Raw genomic sequence first — 20833 nt, forward strand, 5'->3', positions numbered from 1 at the left:
TAGTCAGCATTGAGATTCTCTTTGTACACATATACACACTCTTTAATAAACGTATTCACGTTTTACATAATTTAAACAACGTATTATTCAATGCATTTCTTCTATATAGATTTATATATAGCCCTTTCAGGGCTTGGGCCCTAATAAAGAAACCATTGGATATTCCTTTTTTTTTTACACTACTGTTGAAAAGGTGAAGAAATTAATAGTTTTATTCCGCAAGGATGCATTAAAATAACAGTAAAGAATTTTCTTGAGCATGAAATCATCATGTTAGAATGAATTCTGAAGGATCATGTGACACTGAAGACTGGAGAAATGATGCTGAAAATTCAGCTTTGATCACAGGAATAAATCACTTTTTTATGGAAGCTAGTTTCCGACACAGAATAAAAAATAAAAAAAGGGTAATTGCAACATTAAATCTCACAATTCAGAATTTTATTTTCCTCACAATTGTATAATATAAAGTCACCATTCTGAGGAAAAAAGTCAGTCTTTTTTTCCTTAGAATTGGTTTTAACTCGCAAATCTGACTTTATATCTCACAATTCTGAGAAATAAAGTCAGAATTGTGAGATGTAAACTTCGCAATTATCTTTTTAGCGGAAACAAGCTTCCATACATTTTACTAATATATATATATATATATATATATATATATATATATATATATATATATATATATATATATATATATATATATATATATATATAATATTATACACATAGAAATCTTTTTTTAATCAAAATAATGCTTTTACAATTTGACTATTTTTAATCAAGATAATTTAAAGAAATCTGAACGACCCCAGACTTTTGAATGGTAGTGTATATTAATGTTGGGAGAAATTATCAAAATCTCTTACAGAATCAGTCCGGAAGAGTTTATGAACACTTCAGATCCATTTAATAATGTCCCTTAAAAACACGTTAGAAATCCCACTCAACTGTGAACCAATCAACAGCATGTTTTGCAAATTCCTTTCAGTGAACATGTTTTCCTGGCGCCGCATGGAGAAGGAATGAAAGACGCTTTTCCGATTCTAAATCCCACTTATTAATTCATACTCTTCAAGAGCTCATTGACAGGCTTTGGATCAAATGAAACATTTTTTGTGACTGCCAGTTCTATCGCTACGGCTTGGACTAGATTTTCACATTCAAAACTTAACTTCAAAGCATGCTACTTTTCTCTCTCCAAGAGCTGGTTGTAGTTACACTTAGTTAGTAATAATTGACTTACACCAGTTTAGACTGCAACGGCCATTCCCGAATCCGCCTGGTGGTCTTTTACTGTGGCCGGAGGGAATATTCCTGTGTTAATCCCACTGAAAGTGGGTCAATGAGTCGAGGGACGCGGATCCCAGACAAATGGACAAAACCCACACACACATACACATAGCAAACCTGCTGGGATAAGATCTACGCCTCGACCTCTCCAAAATTTCAATGAGTTTTTAATGATTAAAAATCATAAATTACAGCAGAAACCTTCAAAAGCTCATTTGTGAAGGAAACACTTCAAACTGAACAACACACACAAATTACCTCCTCGCTTTAACATGCAATTTATCCAAGGCTGCGATCAGATAAAGCCTGTCTTCGCCCAAGCACATTATGCACAGAAAATATATAATCAACTAACAGTAATTAAGCAGAACTCTATTCAGGCTAATTACCTCACATTAGCATTTGTCACACAAGCTCGGGCCCCTACTTTATCTGACTGAGGTGAGATCATGAAAAATTCATGATTTATTATTAATGTGACAAGACAACAGAAACAAATAACAAAAACAGTGGGATGGTGTAGACAGAAATGCCTAATTTTAAACAAGTTAAACCACAGTGTTCACTACAGCCTTTCCATGAAATCTAACACTAATGCTAGGGATGCACAATAGATCAGCCACCATATCGGTATCGGCCGATATATGTTTATTTTTAATGTTATCGGCCTGATGAGAAAATTTGGCCGATATATTAAATCCAATAAATAATAGATTATGTCCTTCAGCTGAGACACTTCAGAAGCACACTCTTCAACATGATGGTTTTTAATTGCTTGAAATATGATTGAAATCACTTCAAAAAGAGTGATTAATCAATGCAACATGTGCAGCGCATGTCTGTCATTTAGGCTACGTAAAACTATAAGGAGAACATCATTATAATTGTGTGTTCGGGACATGAATTTTAATGATGAGACTTTTGTTTTTGTAATCAGGCTCTCAAAAATTATATAAAACTTTGGATTTTGATTTATCGTCTGATATATCGGTTATCGGCTTTCAAATATAAAGAATTATCGGTTATCGATATCGGCCAAAATTTTCATCCCGGTGCATCCCAAACTAATGCAACTTCATCCTATTTACCAGTGTAAAGCTGACATTCAGCAGAAAGCCATCCATCAAACTACAGGTGGGGAAACTGGCTTGTTTTGCAATGATTAAAGAGGCTAAGAGCAGGAATAAGAGATGAAATATTAAATTAGGTCCTTGCGGTGCCCTTGAATGCCCTGGCGAGGAGAAGCTAAGGGACACAGTTAATGAAGTCTGAAAAATCTGGTTAGGTATTAAAGGAGAAAAAAAAAAAAAACACGGATACTGTAAGGGAACAAATGTTGACATTGCAAATATTACCCTTCTACATCTATGCAGTGACTCATTTTCCAGGAAACAAGATTAGGACGGAAAAAAGAAAGTTTCAGACTATGACTGAGCCTAATAGCAGACTGAATATCGTTTGCAGAAAGGGGATTTGAAATCATTTCCTTCATCTGTATCAGATCAATGTGACAACTTCCACAAATCACACCGAGGCAGATTGGATTTCCTCCACTCGTCCAGCTGGGGAAGTGACCAGCGCTGTGCTTTTGTGACAGAGAACTGAATGAATCTATTGTTTAATAACGCTTGGCACTGCCGAGTTATTCCAGCTTGGTAAATTCCAAACCGTGGCAAGGAGGAATTTCAATCACTGGGCCAAGTCTCAAAGACGAGTCTGGCATGGACCAGTGGTGCCTGAAGCCATTCAGATGCAAGTCATTTTAAAAGCTGGCAGCGAAAGGTGGATTTGCAGTTATCATTGAGAACATGCTGAATTTAGGGGTAAAAAAAAAGAAGAAAAAAAAAAAGAAGAAAATATTCACACCCTGTATATTATATTGTTATATATTATATTGACAACTCATCAGTTCAATATTTACCATCATATATTCCGCATAATTGGATGTTTTTAAATAAACACTGACAAAAAAAACCATACAAGTTTGATATAAGTGATCACTGGGATTTAGATCTACCTATATTGTATTTATATGAAGTGTTCACAGGCAAATTTGCTTTATGTATTTCCCGCATCGAAATCAGGCTCATATAAATGTCAGGAAACACGATTCCTGCTGCATGTCAATATCCACGGATCACTGGATCTTTGGTAAGTCGTAAAGAACACTATATCAAGTCCAACCTTCGTTTTAAACTGATAATCGTTCGCTTTCCCTATTAAATCCAGTCACTCAGCAGCTCTTCTGCCACTTAGTCAGACTGAGGGAGTGTGATCAATGCATACACTTTATAACATATTTTTGAGACATTGTCAAATTGCAAATACCAACAATAAACCAAATAAAAAAAATTTGCAGACCCGTCAAGCTGGGTCATTTTTGCATGGCTCAGCTCGCTCATGTTCCAAACAGCTGTTCTGCCCTACAGACACACACACACACACACCAATTAACAGCACCACATCCTGCTGAGAAGCACCTCGGCAGCATCATGGGAGGGAGAAACACGGTGCCAAAAATATCTGCACACCGACCAGCATTAGAGCCATGACTAACCAGGAGTGAGTGGGATATAGAGCGCTGACTGAGTCTGAAATCCCATTAATGAGCACTCAGGCTGTTCTGAAGTGATATGCACCAGGTAATTACCCTCACAATGTATCAGTGAATTCTAACGGATTGTGATTCAATGTGCTTGACTATGCAATCCATCCATTTTAGAGATTGGCAACAGTTAAATTATTGCAACAGTGGATTATTGATTAACTTCTATCTGTTTAATCAGAAATCGCGGCTAGCGTGACCGAACTACTTGTGAGCGTGTAAACATTTCAGGACAAAAAAAGATTCCAATTACGGTTTATTTACACTGGGGTCAGCTTTCTAATTACGCAAGGTCGTATGTCCGTTCTCTCTGCTGAGAGAGTGTTATATTTCGAGCATATGAGACGTGTCCAAACATATCCAGATTGGATTGCTAACTTGCTATAATATCTGAGATTTGGGTAAAATTCCCACGGTGGAGGTGTTTTACAATGAGTGCAATAGAGTTGGGATATTAAAAACAGCTCAGTTCTGTACCTGAAATGTGTTTGTCATGTCAAATGGCTTTCTGAAGCAATAAAAGTGTCGCAATCCAGTGTAAAAACACAGCTCTGCTGGTCTCCATGGCACATGAAGCACTGCTTCAAAAATATTCAAGATGACACAATTCACTGAAACAGCTTGTGTAAAAATGGCACATTGCTGGCTAAATTGGACAGCAGGATGCTTTACAAAACATCTTTCAAGTGGCCCAGCCGTGTCCAACTGGTATTCTAAGTTATAATCACAATGGCAAGAAAGTGTAATTATGAAACAAGTACACACTTAGTATTTATGTAATTATAGAGTAGACACTGCAAACAATAAAGTAAATTGTGACCCAGTTTGCAACATAAAGGCAACTTTCCCATACAAAACTTTACCATGGTAACCACTTTCCCAAAATATCACAGGCTTTTGACTTTGTGTGCTTTATCTTGTTTAAACGTTCCATTAAAACCTCAGGTTAAGGCCACTTATGTCTCTGAGTTAAAAGGATACATCACTGAAAAATTTAAATTGTTATCATTTTCTCTCCCTCAAATTGTTCCAAACCTTTGAGTTTCTTTCTTCTGTTGAACACTAAAGATGATATTTCAAAGAATGTTGGTAATCAAACAGTTGATGGTAGCCATTAATAGGAAAAATATACTATGGAAGTCAATGGCTGCAAGTTACAAACACTCTTTAAAATATATTCCTTTGTGTTCGACAAATGAAAGAAACTCATACAGGTTTGGAACAACTTGAGGGTGAGTAAGTGATGACAAATTTTATTTTTGGGTGAACTATCCCAAGGTTACACATTTGGTATTTAAAAACCACAATCTGGGTTGGTACTACAATGTCATAGAGAGTAGTTTAGCAAAAGACAACCAATCATAAAATGCATAGGTGTTTACCTAATTAAATATGCATGGATTTGTAAAGTGGCGATAGCCTACTTTCGCGCGCTGTAAAGTTTTAAACCGTTAAAACAGTGACGACAACCAAAACAGACAAGGTAAATGGCACATTTTCACAGGTAAGCTATTAAGTTATTAGAATGGAGAACAATCAAATTAATTGGATTAATAGGCAATTCGTAGCATATTCATCCAGTCAATGTTACTGACCTCAGACATTTTCAAATAAAAACGTTATAACTTGGGTAAACTACTGAAACCTGAATAACCAGGAGAAATTTAAGTAGCCTAACGTTATATTAGCAGCGAAGGTTTTTTTTTCATTTTTGTCACTTTAAATTTTAACTTAAGTTCCATGTGGTAAAAAAACAACTATTGTAGTATTACGATTGACAGGGAAATTTCTGAAATATCGCGACCACATGAGAAAAACATAAATTTGAGGACTCACTTGTCATACTCGGCGTTGTCCTGGTCACATCGCGCGTCCTTGTGTTTCTGCCAGTCTTTGCCATGTTTGCAGGTGGTGAGAAGAACTACATCCTCCGCGTTATGAACATGATGTAAGGCATTCCTCGTGTCCGAGCCGATGCCAGTCAAATAGCGTTTCCCCTTAAATACCAACATATACTTTCTAAAAGGTGGAATGGTGTTGTATTTCAAGTACCCCCTGTCCCCTCCGGTCCTTGGGTGATCCTTGGAGAATAACGGGATGGATATGTCAAAGTTAGGTCTGAAGTTCTCCATACTGATGCTTGCTTTGGCCAGCATGGCCTGACCAATATCAAAGCCCAAGTCTTCCGTGTAGTCAGGCCATGTGCCCGAATACAAATTAAATATGAGGTGATTTCTACCATTGTTCCAAAGAGGCAAGCTCTGCACCTTGGTTTTGAGATTGTGCACGTACTGTGGCGATAATTGGTCTCGATCAAGAGTGTCCAAGCTCAGGACGAACAAACACGCTTGACCAGGGTCAGAAGTGTAAAATCTAGAGCCCTCGATGGTGGATAAAATGTTCTGGTAACTTTCCGAGATCTTCTCGCCCTTCTGCTGCGGATACACGTAGACTTTGAATCCGTTCCTTTGACATAGAGTGAAGTCGAAGCATGATTGCATGCGGCACCGTTTGCCCTTGTAAACGCTCGAGTTAACGTCTCTCTTCTGCCTGGGCGATATATGCACGTTATATTCCTCCGTGTCCGAATGGTCCCACGGGATGAAGTGTTGTAAGGGATCGGAAAAGTGCGGCCACGGTTGATCGGGACGATTATATCCATGTCGGCTCCTGGACCCCGTGGCCGCCGGACCCGGGACCGACCCTCCTCCGAAGTAAAAGAGCAAAACTAGAAAGGCGCCAGTCAAGAGCGAGATCAGATATCGTTTTTTGGCCTGCATGTGTCCAGATCGCGGTGTTTGCAAATAAATCTCAAGTTTGTATCTCAGCAGAAGCAGCCGCACCACCTCCTCCAGCTATAGTACCGCTCCGCCATCTTCCAGCCTCCGAGGATTTACAACTCTTCAGATTCCGATCAGCAAACAGCAAGCGATTGATCCAGCGCATGTGGGCGATTTTACATCGGGCTCCTCGATCTCCCTCGTCTGTCTAGTGCTAGCGACATTTCACAGTGCAGCCATTACCTACAGCAAACGCGCCGGTTTTGATAATTATAAACGCACAATCAGGTATAAATACTCGCTGATTTAGTTTTCCCGCGGTGGATTAATAAAAACGCAACGAAACGCGTCGCACCGGAGAGTTGCGGCGGCACTGACTCATGGGGTCTTTGGAGAGCAGGGGGTCCCGTTGGAAAACATGCAAAGTCGTAAATAATAATACAACGACCGAGGTTTATCTCCGATGCTTTGCGTTTCCAAACCACACGTCCAGGCTAAACTAAAGCGTAACTCCATGCATTCACCTCAGAAACAGTAACACACACGGGGCAGATCAGCGTAACCTCACGAATCCCTGCATTTCTCTTATTCCTGCGCTCTCAGTGGACCTTCACACACGCAAGAAGTGGATTTCCTCTTCATCGGGACACCGGCTCTGGAAAGCGACGTTGCTCGTTTAGCGAGAGAAACACGGGCGAGTTTCACAGGATGTTTCCTTAGTGAATAAAATCAACTGAGTTCCTTGATTCGCGAACCCAAACACCTATTGCTCAGTTGTTCCGATTGTTACTCTGTTACATTCCAATCCCGACACGACGCCAGTGTGCGTGACGTCACGTCATGGTGCATCGTGCCTTTTCATTGGAAAGAGCAACCGGATGGGGCGGGGCTTCTACAGCACCCATTCATTCCCATAGCAGAGCTTCTCACAGAATGTGGACTTCGACTTCTAACCACTACACATTAAAAACATACTAACTTTTTTTTAATGTAGATATTTTCTTTTAATTCAGCTTTCGCTAAATCATTTTGCCCTATAATAACATTACCACGTCAGAGCAGGATTCGTTCTTCAAATAGAACAGACAGTTATTTCAATTCCATTTAAAGATTTATGTTAGTTATATTGAAGGGTGGTGGGAGTGGATTTTTTTATTATTATTTTCTCTTTTTACCTCTTGCTATATATGCTATTATTATTTCTATTACATTTCTACCTTAATTATGCAGTGATTTATTTTTTTTTTTTGTGATGATGATGCTATTAGAGTCATAAAAGCTTTATTTGCATGACTTATTATGTACAATATTGCCAATACAGTACTTGAAATAGACAAAACAGAAAAGTAATATATCTTAAAATAGAAATGAAGTGAAATGAAGAGAAGCATAGGTGAAAGGAACCAGGTAAAAGACAAAACACCCAAACACTAAACTTTGTTAAAGTTTTTATCTGACAAAATTAATTGGCGAGAATTATTTTTATTTTTATTTATTTTTTACTATGCAAAAAAAAAAAAAAAAAAAAGTGTACAGAAAAAAAAAAAGCTAGAAGGAAAAAGCATACATTAACAACAACATAATGAGTTATTAATATTTTTTGGTTCTCTTGTTTTAGCATGTGTTCAAAATTTCTGGCCAAAAATTATGTCACACAATCTGGCATGTTTCATTGCATTATCACAAATAAAACAATTGACTCCAAGAACAACTACATCTTTGCATGACTTATTTACAATATTGCCAATACAATACTTGAAATAGACAAACTGAAAATAAATATAGCTTAAAATGAAGTAAAATGAAGGAGAAAGGAACCAGGTAAATAAAATAGAAAACAGCCGAAATGAATTTACATAATAACAAATGCTATGAACAGGGAGTGATGGATCATTAATAAATGATCATCACTGGTGGTGCAGATTCTGCCAAATGAAATGTGTTTTTCATTGGTTTGGATATCTTGGAATAACTTTTGATATTGCCTTAGATTAAACCCCCATTATAATGACTTAGTCATTATAACTAATTAATAAAAAATAACTACTGATGAACAATCACTGATAACTCTAACCATTGCTGGACAAATGACTTATTTGTTGTTTATTTAACTAATAACTGAAAGAAGACAGCTGGATTACCCAACGGATTTGCTTTTATATCTTTCTGCTGATAAGAAGCCCGGCTCTATAGCACTTCCTCTTCCCAAAGCCTCTCGAAGCTTGTGATAAAAAGCCCCAAATTTGGGCCGCTGTAAACAAATACCCGTGTCTGAGCGGGGTAAGCCGTGAGTTCAGAGAGTTCTAAGCCCTAGGAAAGACAAAACACCCTTTGAGAGTCCTCTACCCTCCACTGTTCCAGGATCTGATAAAGCGCTCGAGATGATGTAACACACTGCATTCCCTGAGTATTGTGGGAAGGGCTGGGCTCAGTGATATGGAGACGCTGCACAGGTGAATGTCGGAAGACCACAATAGGAACACCTAATAAAAGGGGTATGGAACACATATTCAAATGCTTAACGAAGCCAACATCAACTGTACTGAAAGATTAATGCCTTTCTAAGAGGATACATATAAATCATGAGAGTAAATAAAAAAAAAAAAAATCAATAACAGACATGTTGTGGTGGGAAACCTTTCTTTGGCCATAGAACATTGAAAACAAAAAATGTACAATCATTTTAAAAATAAAAGAATTATATAAAGATGTATATTTTAGTTACACAACTAAAATGTCAATAATAATAATAATAATAATAATTAAATATATTTAAATAAAATAAAATACATTTAAATAATATAATATAATATTTTAATACAATAGTGGCCAAAGGTGATATCCAGAGGGGATATTTGATTTTATTGTTCCAATGATCAAAATATGAAGAAAACATTATATATATATATATATATATATTATTATTATTATTATTATTATTATTATTTATTTATTTTCTTTTAAATATGAGGGAAGAATAAACACTAAACTTGGTTAAGGTTTTATCTGACAAAATTATTTGGTGACAAAAAGGCAAAAAACATCTTCAGGTTTACTTTTACGACATGAAAAAAAAAAAAAAAAGCATAGAAAAAAAAACTGACAGAAAAAAAGCTTGACTACAACATAATCGGTAATTAATATTTAATATGAATATTTTTTTAACGTGTGTTCAAAATTTCTGCCCAAAAATGATGATGGTGTTTCATTGTGTTGACACTCATAAAAGCACAACCACAACGTAAGGCTTAGAAAACGTTATTAATATTTAAATTTTGAATAAAGGGTGAAGATGTACATTTTCCTAGGCTTGCCTCTACTGTATAATACTTCTTTCTCGACTGTCTGCAATAGGTATCAGTGGTGCTGCTCTTCAGTGGTTAACTTCATATCTATCGGATAGACAGCAATTTGTTAGGATAGGTGAGAATCGATCCCGTACCGTCACTATTTCTCATGGTGTACCTCAAGGTTCTGTACTTGGTCCTCTTTCATTTCTCATGTATGTGCTGCCACTAGGACAGATCATCAGACGGCATGGTCTCAACTTTCATAGTTACGCTGATGATATCCAAATTTATTTCACGGTTAAACCTAACTGAGCTTGTCCACCCGCTTCTGTTATCTCCTGCCTTCAGGAACTTAAAACATGGATGTCTGATAACTTCTTACAGCTAAATGTTGGCAAAACTGAAATCCTGTTGATTGGCCCTAAATCACAGAGTTGACATTTTCATTGATATTGATGGTGTCCAGATTATGCCTTCAAAAACTCTGCGGAATCTGGGAGTTTTGTTCGACTCTGTCGTAGATTTTTCCCTAAACCTAACTAAGTCCTATCTCATCTGACCTAAGCCTACCTGGGCCTATAATATTTATACTCTAGCGTGTCTACACATCGACGTCGGCTGAGTACAACCCTATACCCTAGCGTGTCTACACATCGATGGCGGCTGAGTACAACCCTATACCCTAGCGTGTCTACACATCGATGGCGGCTGAGTACAACCCTATACCCTAGCGTGTCTACACATCGATGGCGGCTGGGTGCTAATACCTGTTCCCCTAACTAGCTTACTTCCTGCGCAGGAATAATCGACAAACAGACCTCAGCAAATGTCCTTTAAATGCTTTAATCACGGCCAGGAGATCTTCCCGAGCAGTTCTCAGGGAATCTCTCCCAAGAAGAAGCAAGGCCGGAGGATCTCAGACAAATTCCATTGAGAATCCCACCAACTAAAAGAATACAACAGTTTTTATAGAATAAGGAGGTATGGCAAAAATGTCATACTGCATTACATAATTTCCCCACAATTTGATTGGTTTTCATAGACAAACCCTTCTGTTACCAGGTAAAGCTTTGTTTTAATGATTACTTCATTGTTAATGACAAGGTTCAAATTTAGTCATGTCTAGTTTCAATTCCCAAATGTGTTATTTTTACACTACCGAAGTAAAAAGGGGTATAGCAACACAACATACAACATTCAAAAACACAGGACAGAACGTTTTAGTACATTGTGTTTCAAAGTGTTATCATGTTAAAGAAGTAATGTTAGATGTTAGAAACATGGTTAGTTTAATATACAGTTTACTATTTTATCTATTAAAAATCTACCACAACTCCTTGTTATGTTTTGACTCACACATTGGTCAGATTGTTAAATCATGCTTCTTCCACTTGAGGAATATTGTTTGTATACGCCCCTCTCTTAATTCTGGAAATGCTGAAACTGTTATCCACACGTTTATAACCTCCTCCTATAACCTTTAAATCTCAGCTTAAAACTTATTCACCATGCTCAGTAAATAATAATTTTCCTCTACACTTCTCTGTCTTCCACTTTTTCAGTATTTATGTTACAAGTTTACTTTATCGAAATTGATGTTTTCTCTGATTCTATAACTTCTCATGTTAATTATTTGTAGTTATTTGTTGTCTCCATCTGCTTTTCTGCTTGTTTGATTGTTATAATAAGCAGATTGCTTGTCTCTTCAGCCCTATTCGCACGGGATAAGTATTACCTGGTGACCTCTAGTCATGTGTAATAATTGCGGAGGTTGTCTGTGATCTTAATCCCGTGCGAATCGGCCATGTCTGTAATTTATAAAGTAAAAATTCCCCCGCAAATGACCGCCCATATTTCGCTGGACACTGAGGTCCAGTGATAATATTAGTCCCATGCGAATCGGCATCTCTGTGATTTGACAAGGTCGTTTATCATTTTTCAAGGTTTTTGTTTCCTGTGCGCTTTTTTATCCATCTTTCGTGAAGAATGGAGGCTAGTGGATAGTATTCTGGGTGTTGGGTCATATCGCTATACAACTATACAATCTGCAGAAAGAGAAAGCTGAACACCATCAGAAGAGCAAAAACAAAAAGAATGATTAGACGGAGATGGATGACATGTAGAGCAGCATGAGGTAAGGAACATTCTTCTGTTTATGATCATACCTATAATAACTACAAGACATTTCCAAGCAATAGCCTATTGACATCATATCCGGGAGATAAGTCAGTAAATCCGAGTAAAATCACAGGCGAATGCGCCACGCGAAATTCAGATGTGAAGGGGTCATTTCTAAATCACACGTGGTCCCCAGATAATTCTAATCCAGTGCGAATAGAGCTTTTGTCTGTCAACGGTTTGTATTATTTTGGGAAGCGACCTTGGGTTCTTGAAAGGCACTTTAAAAATTAAACATATTATTAATAGAATCTGCCATTGTCTAGTAAAATGTTTAAAATAAAGCATGGAAAAGCGGCATGTTTCTGTTTGATGTCTCATAGCTGTGCATTGTTGATGTCTTTCGCATTGTTCATGCTTGCACACTCTATTGTATTTTTTTTATCTCGCCAAAGCCAAACAAGCACAGCTGTTTAGCCGCAGTGCCATGGCTGTGCTTTCAGGGGATGTGAATATGTCAGGATCCCGTTCGAGAGCCGACAACAGTTAAAGAATCAAGCAGCGCTCCGTGACTAACACAGACGTAGCCGTTGAGTAGGTGTGGATTCTGAAGTCCTGCTCCTCTTGTTTAACTCTCTCTGGTGCCTTCCAGGCAAATCAAGCTTTAGAAGAAAAAGAAAAAGCACAAAACTGGCACACAGCGTCTTTAACGCATGAGAGTGGGATGGCGAGATACCTCCTCGTTGCTTTATTTATTTAAAATGACCTTTCCGTACTGGAACGGAGTTCGCTCTTGGCAATGTGAAGGTTTAAATGTTGGAAGATGTAGGAGGGGAGAGCAGCAGAAACCAAACCAGAGAGAGAGAGAGAGAGAGAGAGAGAGAGAGAGAGAGAGAGAGAGAGAGAGAGAAAAAAGAGCTGGAGTGACTCCAGGGAGAGCAAGGCAGTAAATGAAGCAGAACAGGTTAGATGTGTTGATAGGTTTTTGTCCTCATTAAAAAAAAGCCAAGATCTTGACTTCTGAACCCCTTCATTTGTATTCTGTGGCAATTTATTCCACACTGATTTAGACTGGAGAATTGGGTTAGATTGCGCTGGTGAAATTAGAGTTTCTTTGCTAAACTCCAGCCAGAGGATTCTTCACATTTGGCTCTGTGTTTTCAACTTACATGATTAAAAGAGAGAGAGAAAGAGAGAGAGAGAGAAAGAGAGAGAGAAAGCAAAAGTAGAGGAAGAACGATGCCCAGAAGGACAGCGGTACTTCAGTTTTCAAAATGAGTCATGAAAAATTACCATTAATTTAACAGCTTCATAAACAAAGCTACTTTTTTCTTTAATTATTATGCATGCAGGTTCATGAGCTCACAATTAATTAATATTCAGGTGAAGGGAGTAATTCGTGCACCACTAACTAACATGGCAAAATTAATGATTGTTTTCGTACTGGTTTTCTCAACATTCTGCCCAGTTTGCCATTGGTTGGGAAAACGGACAGTCCTTCGCCAAATTCAGTGTTGCCATGCTGAGTGTTTAAAGTCTCCCTGTGGTGAAAATCCAGCTTTTAATGTTGTTTATGTGTCTATGTGGTGTTTTTAATATGCTTTAAGACAATTCATAAGTCGACACCATTGCTGAGTATTTCCTCCTTAAAACTGCAGTGAACCAAAGACAGTCTCAAAAACACGCTTTGAAATCGCTGGTGTTTCTGACTTTTTTTTTAAATCCAAAGATTTCACCGGGGCAGGAAGAAATTTAACATTTGGCATGCTGTGCCCTCACACACACACACACACATTTACAGTGTCTTTGATGACCAGCAGTGTGAATGTTAATGCATTACCTCCTCAGGCTGAGATCAGAGCAAGCTTTCCTCACACCCTTTGAACTTCCTTTTGTTTTCTCTCCCAGTCATCAGGGTTCCCAGACACAGAGCAGGAAAAGTTATCTGGATGGATGCCCTGTCAGCGAGGGATCCTCAGATCTCCCTGTGTATGCATTCTCACAAACATTCGCACACTCATACTCATACTCATACACACATACACACACACACACACACACTAACCCAAACCCTAAATGTACCCATCACACAAAACTTTCTGCATTTTTACATTTTGTAAAAAATTTTTTTTTTTTTTTTAAAACACCCCTTTATTTTTATACCAGATTTACAAATGAGGACGTCCCTTTTTTTTGGAGTTTTTGTCAGGTTTTGGTCACTTCTGGGTACAATTTCTCTCTCTCTCTCTCGCTCTCTCTCGCTCTCTCTCTCTCTCTCTCTCTCTCTCTCTATATATATATATAAAAATATAGTTAAGTAGGAACACACACACACACACACACACACATTCTCTCTCACACAAACTTACTCTTGTCACTTTTGTCTCTCTTTGCACATTGCCTGTTCTGTTGGGATAAATATGAGAGTTTTTGGGAATTTCTAGATAACTCATGGTTCATCACACACAGTTCAGAAGTGAGATGATGGGAAAGTCATGAAATCAGTCAGAATGAGTCGAGGGAGTGTTTGGGTGGATACAGACACTACAAAGCCATCCACTAAGTTAACTCATATTTATTCTGTTAGAAACTTGAGGGGAATTCTTCATTTTAAAGGGACAGCACAGAATTATTTGTCTCTGATCATTTTTTTAAAGGCATAGTTCACCTAAAACTGATAATTCTGTCAGCATTTACTCTCCTCGTGTCCTTCCAAACCAAAACGAAGACATTTTAATGAAATCTGAGAGCGTTCTGTCCCTCCATTGATAAACTATTCACCCAAAACTCTGATTCATAAAGCGATGGTAAAATAAATCCATATGAATCAGTTGAGCTTCTCTTTATGTTTGGTGATCAATGTTTATATGTGAAATATGAATATATGTTTATATGAATAAAAGGCATTTTTTAAATGTTTTTTTTGTGTGTGTCTTTTTATACCACTTATAATGTTCATAAATAATCATAATTTAGTGTTTTGACCATTTTGAATTAACATGTTTATGTTTCTGTGCCTTTATTGTAAACACGTGAAATAAGAGTCAGCGCTTTGTTGCATGTTTTGGGTTTGGGTCCAATTTAGTTTTTAACAACCCAATTTTTCAAATAATAGAATTATTACAGGATCACAAAACAATCTGCACTGTAATGCACCAAACAAAATGTTAAAGTAAAATTCGTACGCAAGATAACATCACAAAACACAATGTATGGTATAACTTAATTAAATGCAGCCTTGGCGAACAGTAAAATATCTTACAGACCCCAAACTTTTGAACAATAGTGCAGATCAAACTCTTGTATTTCTCATGATATGACCATTGCAAAATATTATCAATTCTATCAATAATACAGAATTGCAGATGCCTGTCATCTCAGGGCTGGAATCATATAATAGTCAAAACAAAAATCATTTTCAGTCAAGAAGACAAACAGAGAAGTTCACTGTGATTGAGAAACAATATGACGCACACATGAAAAAGCTCAAACTGACAAGTGTGGACATGTAAGGCGACTCATGAGACAGCGAGGATTAATCATGTGTCTTCGTCACGTCGCCCGTGAACACAAACAGACCCAAACACAGCATCTTCAACTCGTCCTCGGTGTCACACCCCTGCATTAACAATTCACATGCTTAACTAAACTGTGAACATGATGACAGCCTTTTTAAAGTCAGCCAGGCGAAGCTATCAGTTGGAGAGTTGGTAAAATAATTTTAAGATTGCTTTGTGCTTTTATTTCACTTTGCAAACTGACTTAAAGTGAAGTGCCTTGAAGCACGCAGCGTTATTCAGTGTTTTTATGTCATTTCCACTGAAACAGGAAGACAGGGCGGGGCATAACGAGCAGCTCCTCCCCTTTTTATAAATAGCCAATAGCGTTTGGTTTATATCACAGCTCGGCCAGATCTCGCTAAAGCCACGTTCAACAGCTTATAACAGCCACTGTCCAATAAATTCCTCTTGAAGATTCAATAAGAAACTGTTCCTAAAGCAAAAGAGTGATCATAATCATGATGAGGATGTGTAGTTTGAAAGTGTAATTTATGTTGGTGCATCTCTTCTACTCGTCAGAGTTGTTTCTAACTCCGAGTCTGTCTAACCGTTTCTCCTCCTAATCTCCTCTATATCACTTTAAAATATCATTATGTGTGTCGTGTCTCTGGACCGGAGCTGTGGCGGTTAGCGTGACACTAACATGAAACCAGACTTCATTCATGCCAATGGAAAGCATATTTACTCTGATCGTTCCCTATGCCCTATATTGTGCACTGTCTGATCGTTCCCTGTCCCCTCTATAGTGCACTGTCTGAAAATGTAAAAACATTTTCCCTGTTCAGCATGATGGCGTTTAATGCATTTAGACACTTCCCAGAAAGCAATAGCTGTCATTTCACTGTTTAGGATAACTATAGACCTGATATCGTCCAGCTGTGAGTAACACACTTCTGGCCAAAATAAACTGGAAATTGGTTACATGTCGTTTTTGCCAAAATAACTTCCTAAATTGTATGATTTTCCAACATGTAAGCAAAATCAACAGTGATTACAAGGTGTTTGGTTTCATTTCTTCACTCATTTAATTTCTTAGTCTAATTGATGACTAGTCTATTTTTGGGCGATGGTTTAGACGTCTATAAAATTTTCACTGACAGCCCAAATTTTGCCTAGTTTTAGCCTATAGACGTCTGGGCTGTGTTTGGACGGCTATTATACATCTTTTAAACGCAGGGTTGTTAGCCAGTAAAAGCTTAACAATCACCAGAGGGTATTACTGATGCATTTTATGCCGTAGAATAAAACGTGAAAATATCTGGAGCTTGTGTTCACCACAGACCTTATCTCAGGCATTTAACCAAAAAACCCATTGACTTCAGGATGATGGAAGGGCTAAAATACAACTCATTTCTTGCTTCTATAGTCATATGATTGCTATGTGCATTCGTCATTTGCTTTCATTGCAATTAAAACAACAGGATTTTTCGTAAAAAATAAATAAAAAAATTAAATCTCCCTTTGTGTTCCACTATATAAAAACACACAGATGTAGAGCAGCTTGAGGGCGAGTGAATGATGTCTGAACTGCTGCTTCTATTATGCGGATCACATCATACCGACTGCTGTTCTTTCATTTGAACAGAGCAAGATTACGACTGCGGTTCATCTCAGATGCCACCTGGTCTAAGCGACTGCTGTGCACGGAGACAGAAGGAGAGGGTTTAATTGGTGCGGCTCCAGGATCTTCTTTCCAGCGAGATACTGTGCTGTAATTAGTTCACTGCAATAATATAATGCAAGCAAGCTTCCCACAAAGTGGCACTGACGTAACAGCGTCTCAGAGGGACTGGAGACATTTCTACGGACCTGAATGTTATTAAATTTGGCCATACATCAACATTCATTAAAGAGCACCTATTATGCGCTTCTACAAAGACTTGATGTAGTTTTCAGGCTCTACTAGAACAGGTTTTCCTGCTTGAATGTTGATTATTCTCCTCATATTCTCCATTGTTGCAGCTCCTCTCTTCCCAGTCTGTCAGTAACGCTCAGGACTGTGTTTCCCGAAAGCATCGTTAGCCAACTATGGTCGCAAGTTCCGTCGTTATCAGCAGTTCAACGAGTCTCTGTTTCCCGAAAACATCGTTCCAGCGAACATTCGCAAAGATCATCGCAGAGTTGTGTGTTTGAGCGACAGATCTCGACCTGTGGTTAGAAGCAGAGTTTCTTGTTTGCATGACATGTGGACTCAATAAATCCTGATCTTGAGCAAAATAAACAAGCTGACATTCAGTACAATCTGTATCTTTTATTTAGAATACATACGTCTTTTAGTTTGTCAAGAGATTTAAAGTGTAGTTTTTGAAGAGTGCGCATGTGTGAACAAGCTCTAGTGTAAGAACGAGTCTATGATCGAATCTGGAAATAAAGCAAAATAACTGAGAACAAAATGAGAAATAGTCCTCAGATGTCATGTCTGTAATTTATAGCAAAACATCTAGCATTAATTCAATCTCAAACAGATTCATTAAAGGTAGTTATTATAGTTATTACACCTGCGTGACATCGTTAACCAACGTGGTTGAACGACCAATTTGCGACAATACAGTTTCGGGAAACAGTCGTGACTATAGCTAGTTGATTTATTCAAAGATGCATCGTACTATGATAGTGAAGCAGCGAGTTACGCCATTGTAAGGGAAACACAACCTCGTTTAGTTCCTGTCTCTATGAAGCCCCTCCTTCTGAAAAGCACACTGCGCTCTGATTGGTCGGCTGGAGCAGTGTGTTGTGATTGGTCGAGCGCTTCGAGTGTGTTTGGGAAATGTCCCGCCCCTTACCATAACCACCAGTTTAACACACTACTAACTAACTCAACCAGGCCCCGCCCCTTTATTCTGCGTATTAATTATTATAATGAGGAATATTGTGACGTGTTCGTTCCCGGAAGAAATTCAAGACTACAATGGAGGCGTTTCAGGAGTTCAGAAACACTGACACTGATATAGAGAAGAACTGGAGCTTTTTCATGCTCAAAAAAAGCATAATAGGTCCTCATTAATATAATTTCTAGTGTTCTTTTCAGTTAAATTAAATGGAAAACCAGTTTAGATTGCATCACGTGTGTGAAGAGCACAACTTCGGCGTCTCATGAAGGTTAAAAGATCTCTTTTGATGAACTGCCTGTGCAGTCCCTGCATAAAAGCGACTTTCTCGTGTCGCTTTAATATTTCAGCTCTGCGCTGAGGCGGTGACAGCGAGCCCGAGGCGAACTTGCCAATTACACTAACACTGACTATTCTCTATGATGTGCCATGGAGCCTTTCATCACTGATGCATTACCGAAGCAAATTATAGATTTTACAACAAAGTTAACTCGAGAGCTGTCAACCAGATCAACCTACCTCGCCACATTCAGTCACTTTTTCCACTGAGCGTCCATCAAAAACACACGCTCAATCTGTCTCTGGCAGAGCAAAAAACTGACGAGACTATCTGCTCTTTACATTAATACCCTGCAACAAACACCAAAGGCCCTCTGCTGAAACCATTAAACTTGCATAAGGCTTGCTAAAAGCACTTAGCTGAAAACAAACCGTCAGGAGTGTTCTGGCATTTGTTGTTTCCTCGGCTCTTTGTGTAACTTTTATTGATAAAGCAGAATAGGGCTGGGTCTCTATACAGATGATCTCATTCAAGCTTAAAGGATTAATCCACTTCAGAATTAAAATGTCCTGATACTTTACTCACCACACCACGTCATCCAAGATGTTCATGTCTTTCTTTCTTCAGTCGAAAAGAAATTAAGGAAAACATTCCAGGATTTTTCTCCATATAGTGACTTCAATGGGGTCCAACGGGTTGAAGGTCCAAATGTGAGTTTCACGAAGTCTTGACACGATCCCAGCCGAGGAATAAGAGTCTTATCTAGACAAACCATCGGCCATTTTATATATATATTTATAAAAATAAACTTAAATATACTCTTTAACCACAAATGCTGGAATTACTGACGACTCGTTTCAGGAATCAGTTCTTTCTTTTAGGAGACAAAAACTCCATTTATCTTTGATATTTGATACTTTACTCTCCCCACGTCATGCAAGATATTCATGTCTTTCTTTTTTCAGTCGAATAGAAATGAAAGTTTTTGAGGAAAACATTCCAGGATTCGTTACACTGGCTTCCAATTCAATTTAGAATAAAGTCCAAGGTACTTTTGTATACTTTTAAAGCACTGCATGGACTGGCATCAAAATATGTTTCTGAACTTATACATTTTAGTTGCTCACAGAGATCTCTGAGATCCCAAAATCTTGGTCACGCTTAAAAACTAAAGGAGATCGTGCTTTCTCAGTCGCTGCTCCTAAGTTGTGGAATAGGATACCAATCCAATGGGATACCAATCCCAATCCTCTACTTCTGTAACCATGTTTAAAACTCGTCTTAAGACATATTTGTTTGATGAGGCCTTTGCTACTTTGTAAGGACCATTAGGCTGTGATTTTATGTTTATATTAGTATTATTATTATTTTTTTCATTTTTATATTTATATTGTATTATTTATTCATCTAATCCGTTTGAAATTGTACAGCACTTTGGTACACACTGTGTTTTTTAAGGTGCTTTATAAATAAACTTTGATTTGATTTTTCTCCATATAGTGACTTCAATGGGGTCCAACGGGTTGAAGGTCCAAATGTGAGTTTCACGAAGTCTCGACACGATCCCAGCCGAGGAATAAGAGTCTTATCTAGACAAACCAGCGGACATTTTATTAAAAAATAAATAAACATGTATATAGACTCTTTAACCACAAATGCTGGAATTACTGACGTCTCGTTTCAGGAATCAGTTCAGAATCAGTTCTTTGTTTTGGGAGACAAAAACTCCATTTATCTTTGATCTTTTAAATTCACAAACATCTCTATTACACACTGCATGAAAGGTCATATTTGAATTCAATGCCGTTCCTTTGTATTTGTCAGTGAAATTTACAAGCAATTCCTGACTGAAAGTTGTTTCAACTCCATTTTTTTTGCTCCAGACGGTTCAACTTTCAACTCGCCTCTGCATAGCTTTGCCTCGTAAATCTTGCGCCTCAGGTATTCCTCATGCCCTGGAAAACCAGGAATTTCTGACCTTTCAGCTGTGCTTTATGTAAACACTGCGGTCTGGGAGGGCATGGTACAGTGCGCTCAAACACACACTCGTAGATGTGATAAACACACACACTGGGCATG

The 20833-nt window shown here is 38.0% G+C and overlaps 1 protein-coding gene across 1 annotated transcript in view; it reads right to left on the reverse strand.

The window, feature by feature from the left end:
* ext1b (exostosin glycosyltransferase 1b) overlaps positions 1-7498 on the reverse strand; it is a 105198-nt gene extending 97700 nt beyond the window's left edge. Inside the window, exon 1 of the mRNA XM_084130578.1 lies at positions 5735-7498. Coding sequence (XP_083986704.1) covers positions 5735-6678 — 944 coding nt within the window. The 5' untranslated portion in view covers positions 6679-7498. The remainder of the gene's footprint in view (positions 1-5734) is intronic.
* Positions 7499-20833: the final 13335 nt, after the last annotated feature.

This window comes from Abramis brama, assembly GCF_963993115.1.
Source record: "Abramis brama genome assembly, chromosome: 12".
Taxonomy (NCBI): Eukaryota; Metazoa; Chordata; class Actinopteri; order Cypriniformes; family Leuciscidae; genus Abramis; species Abramis brama.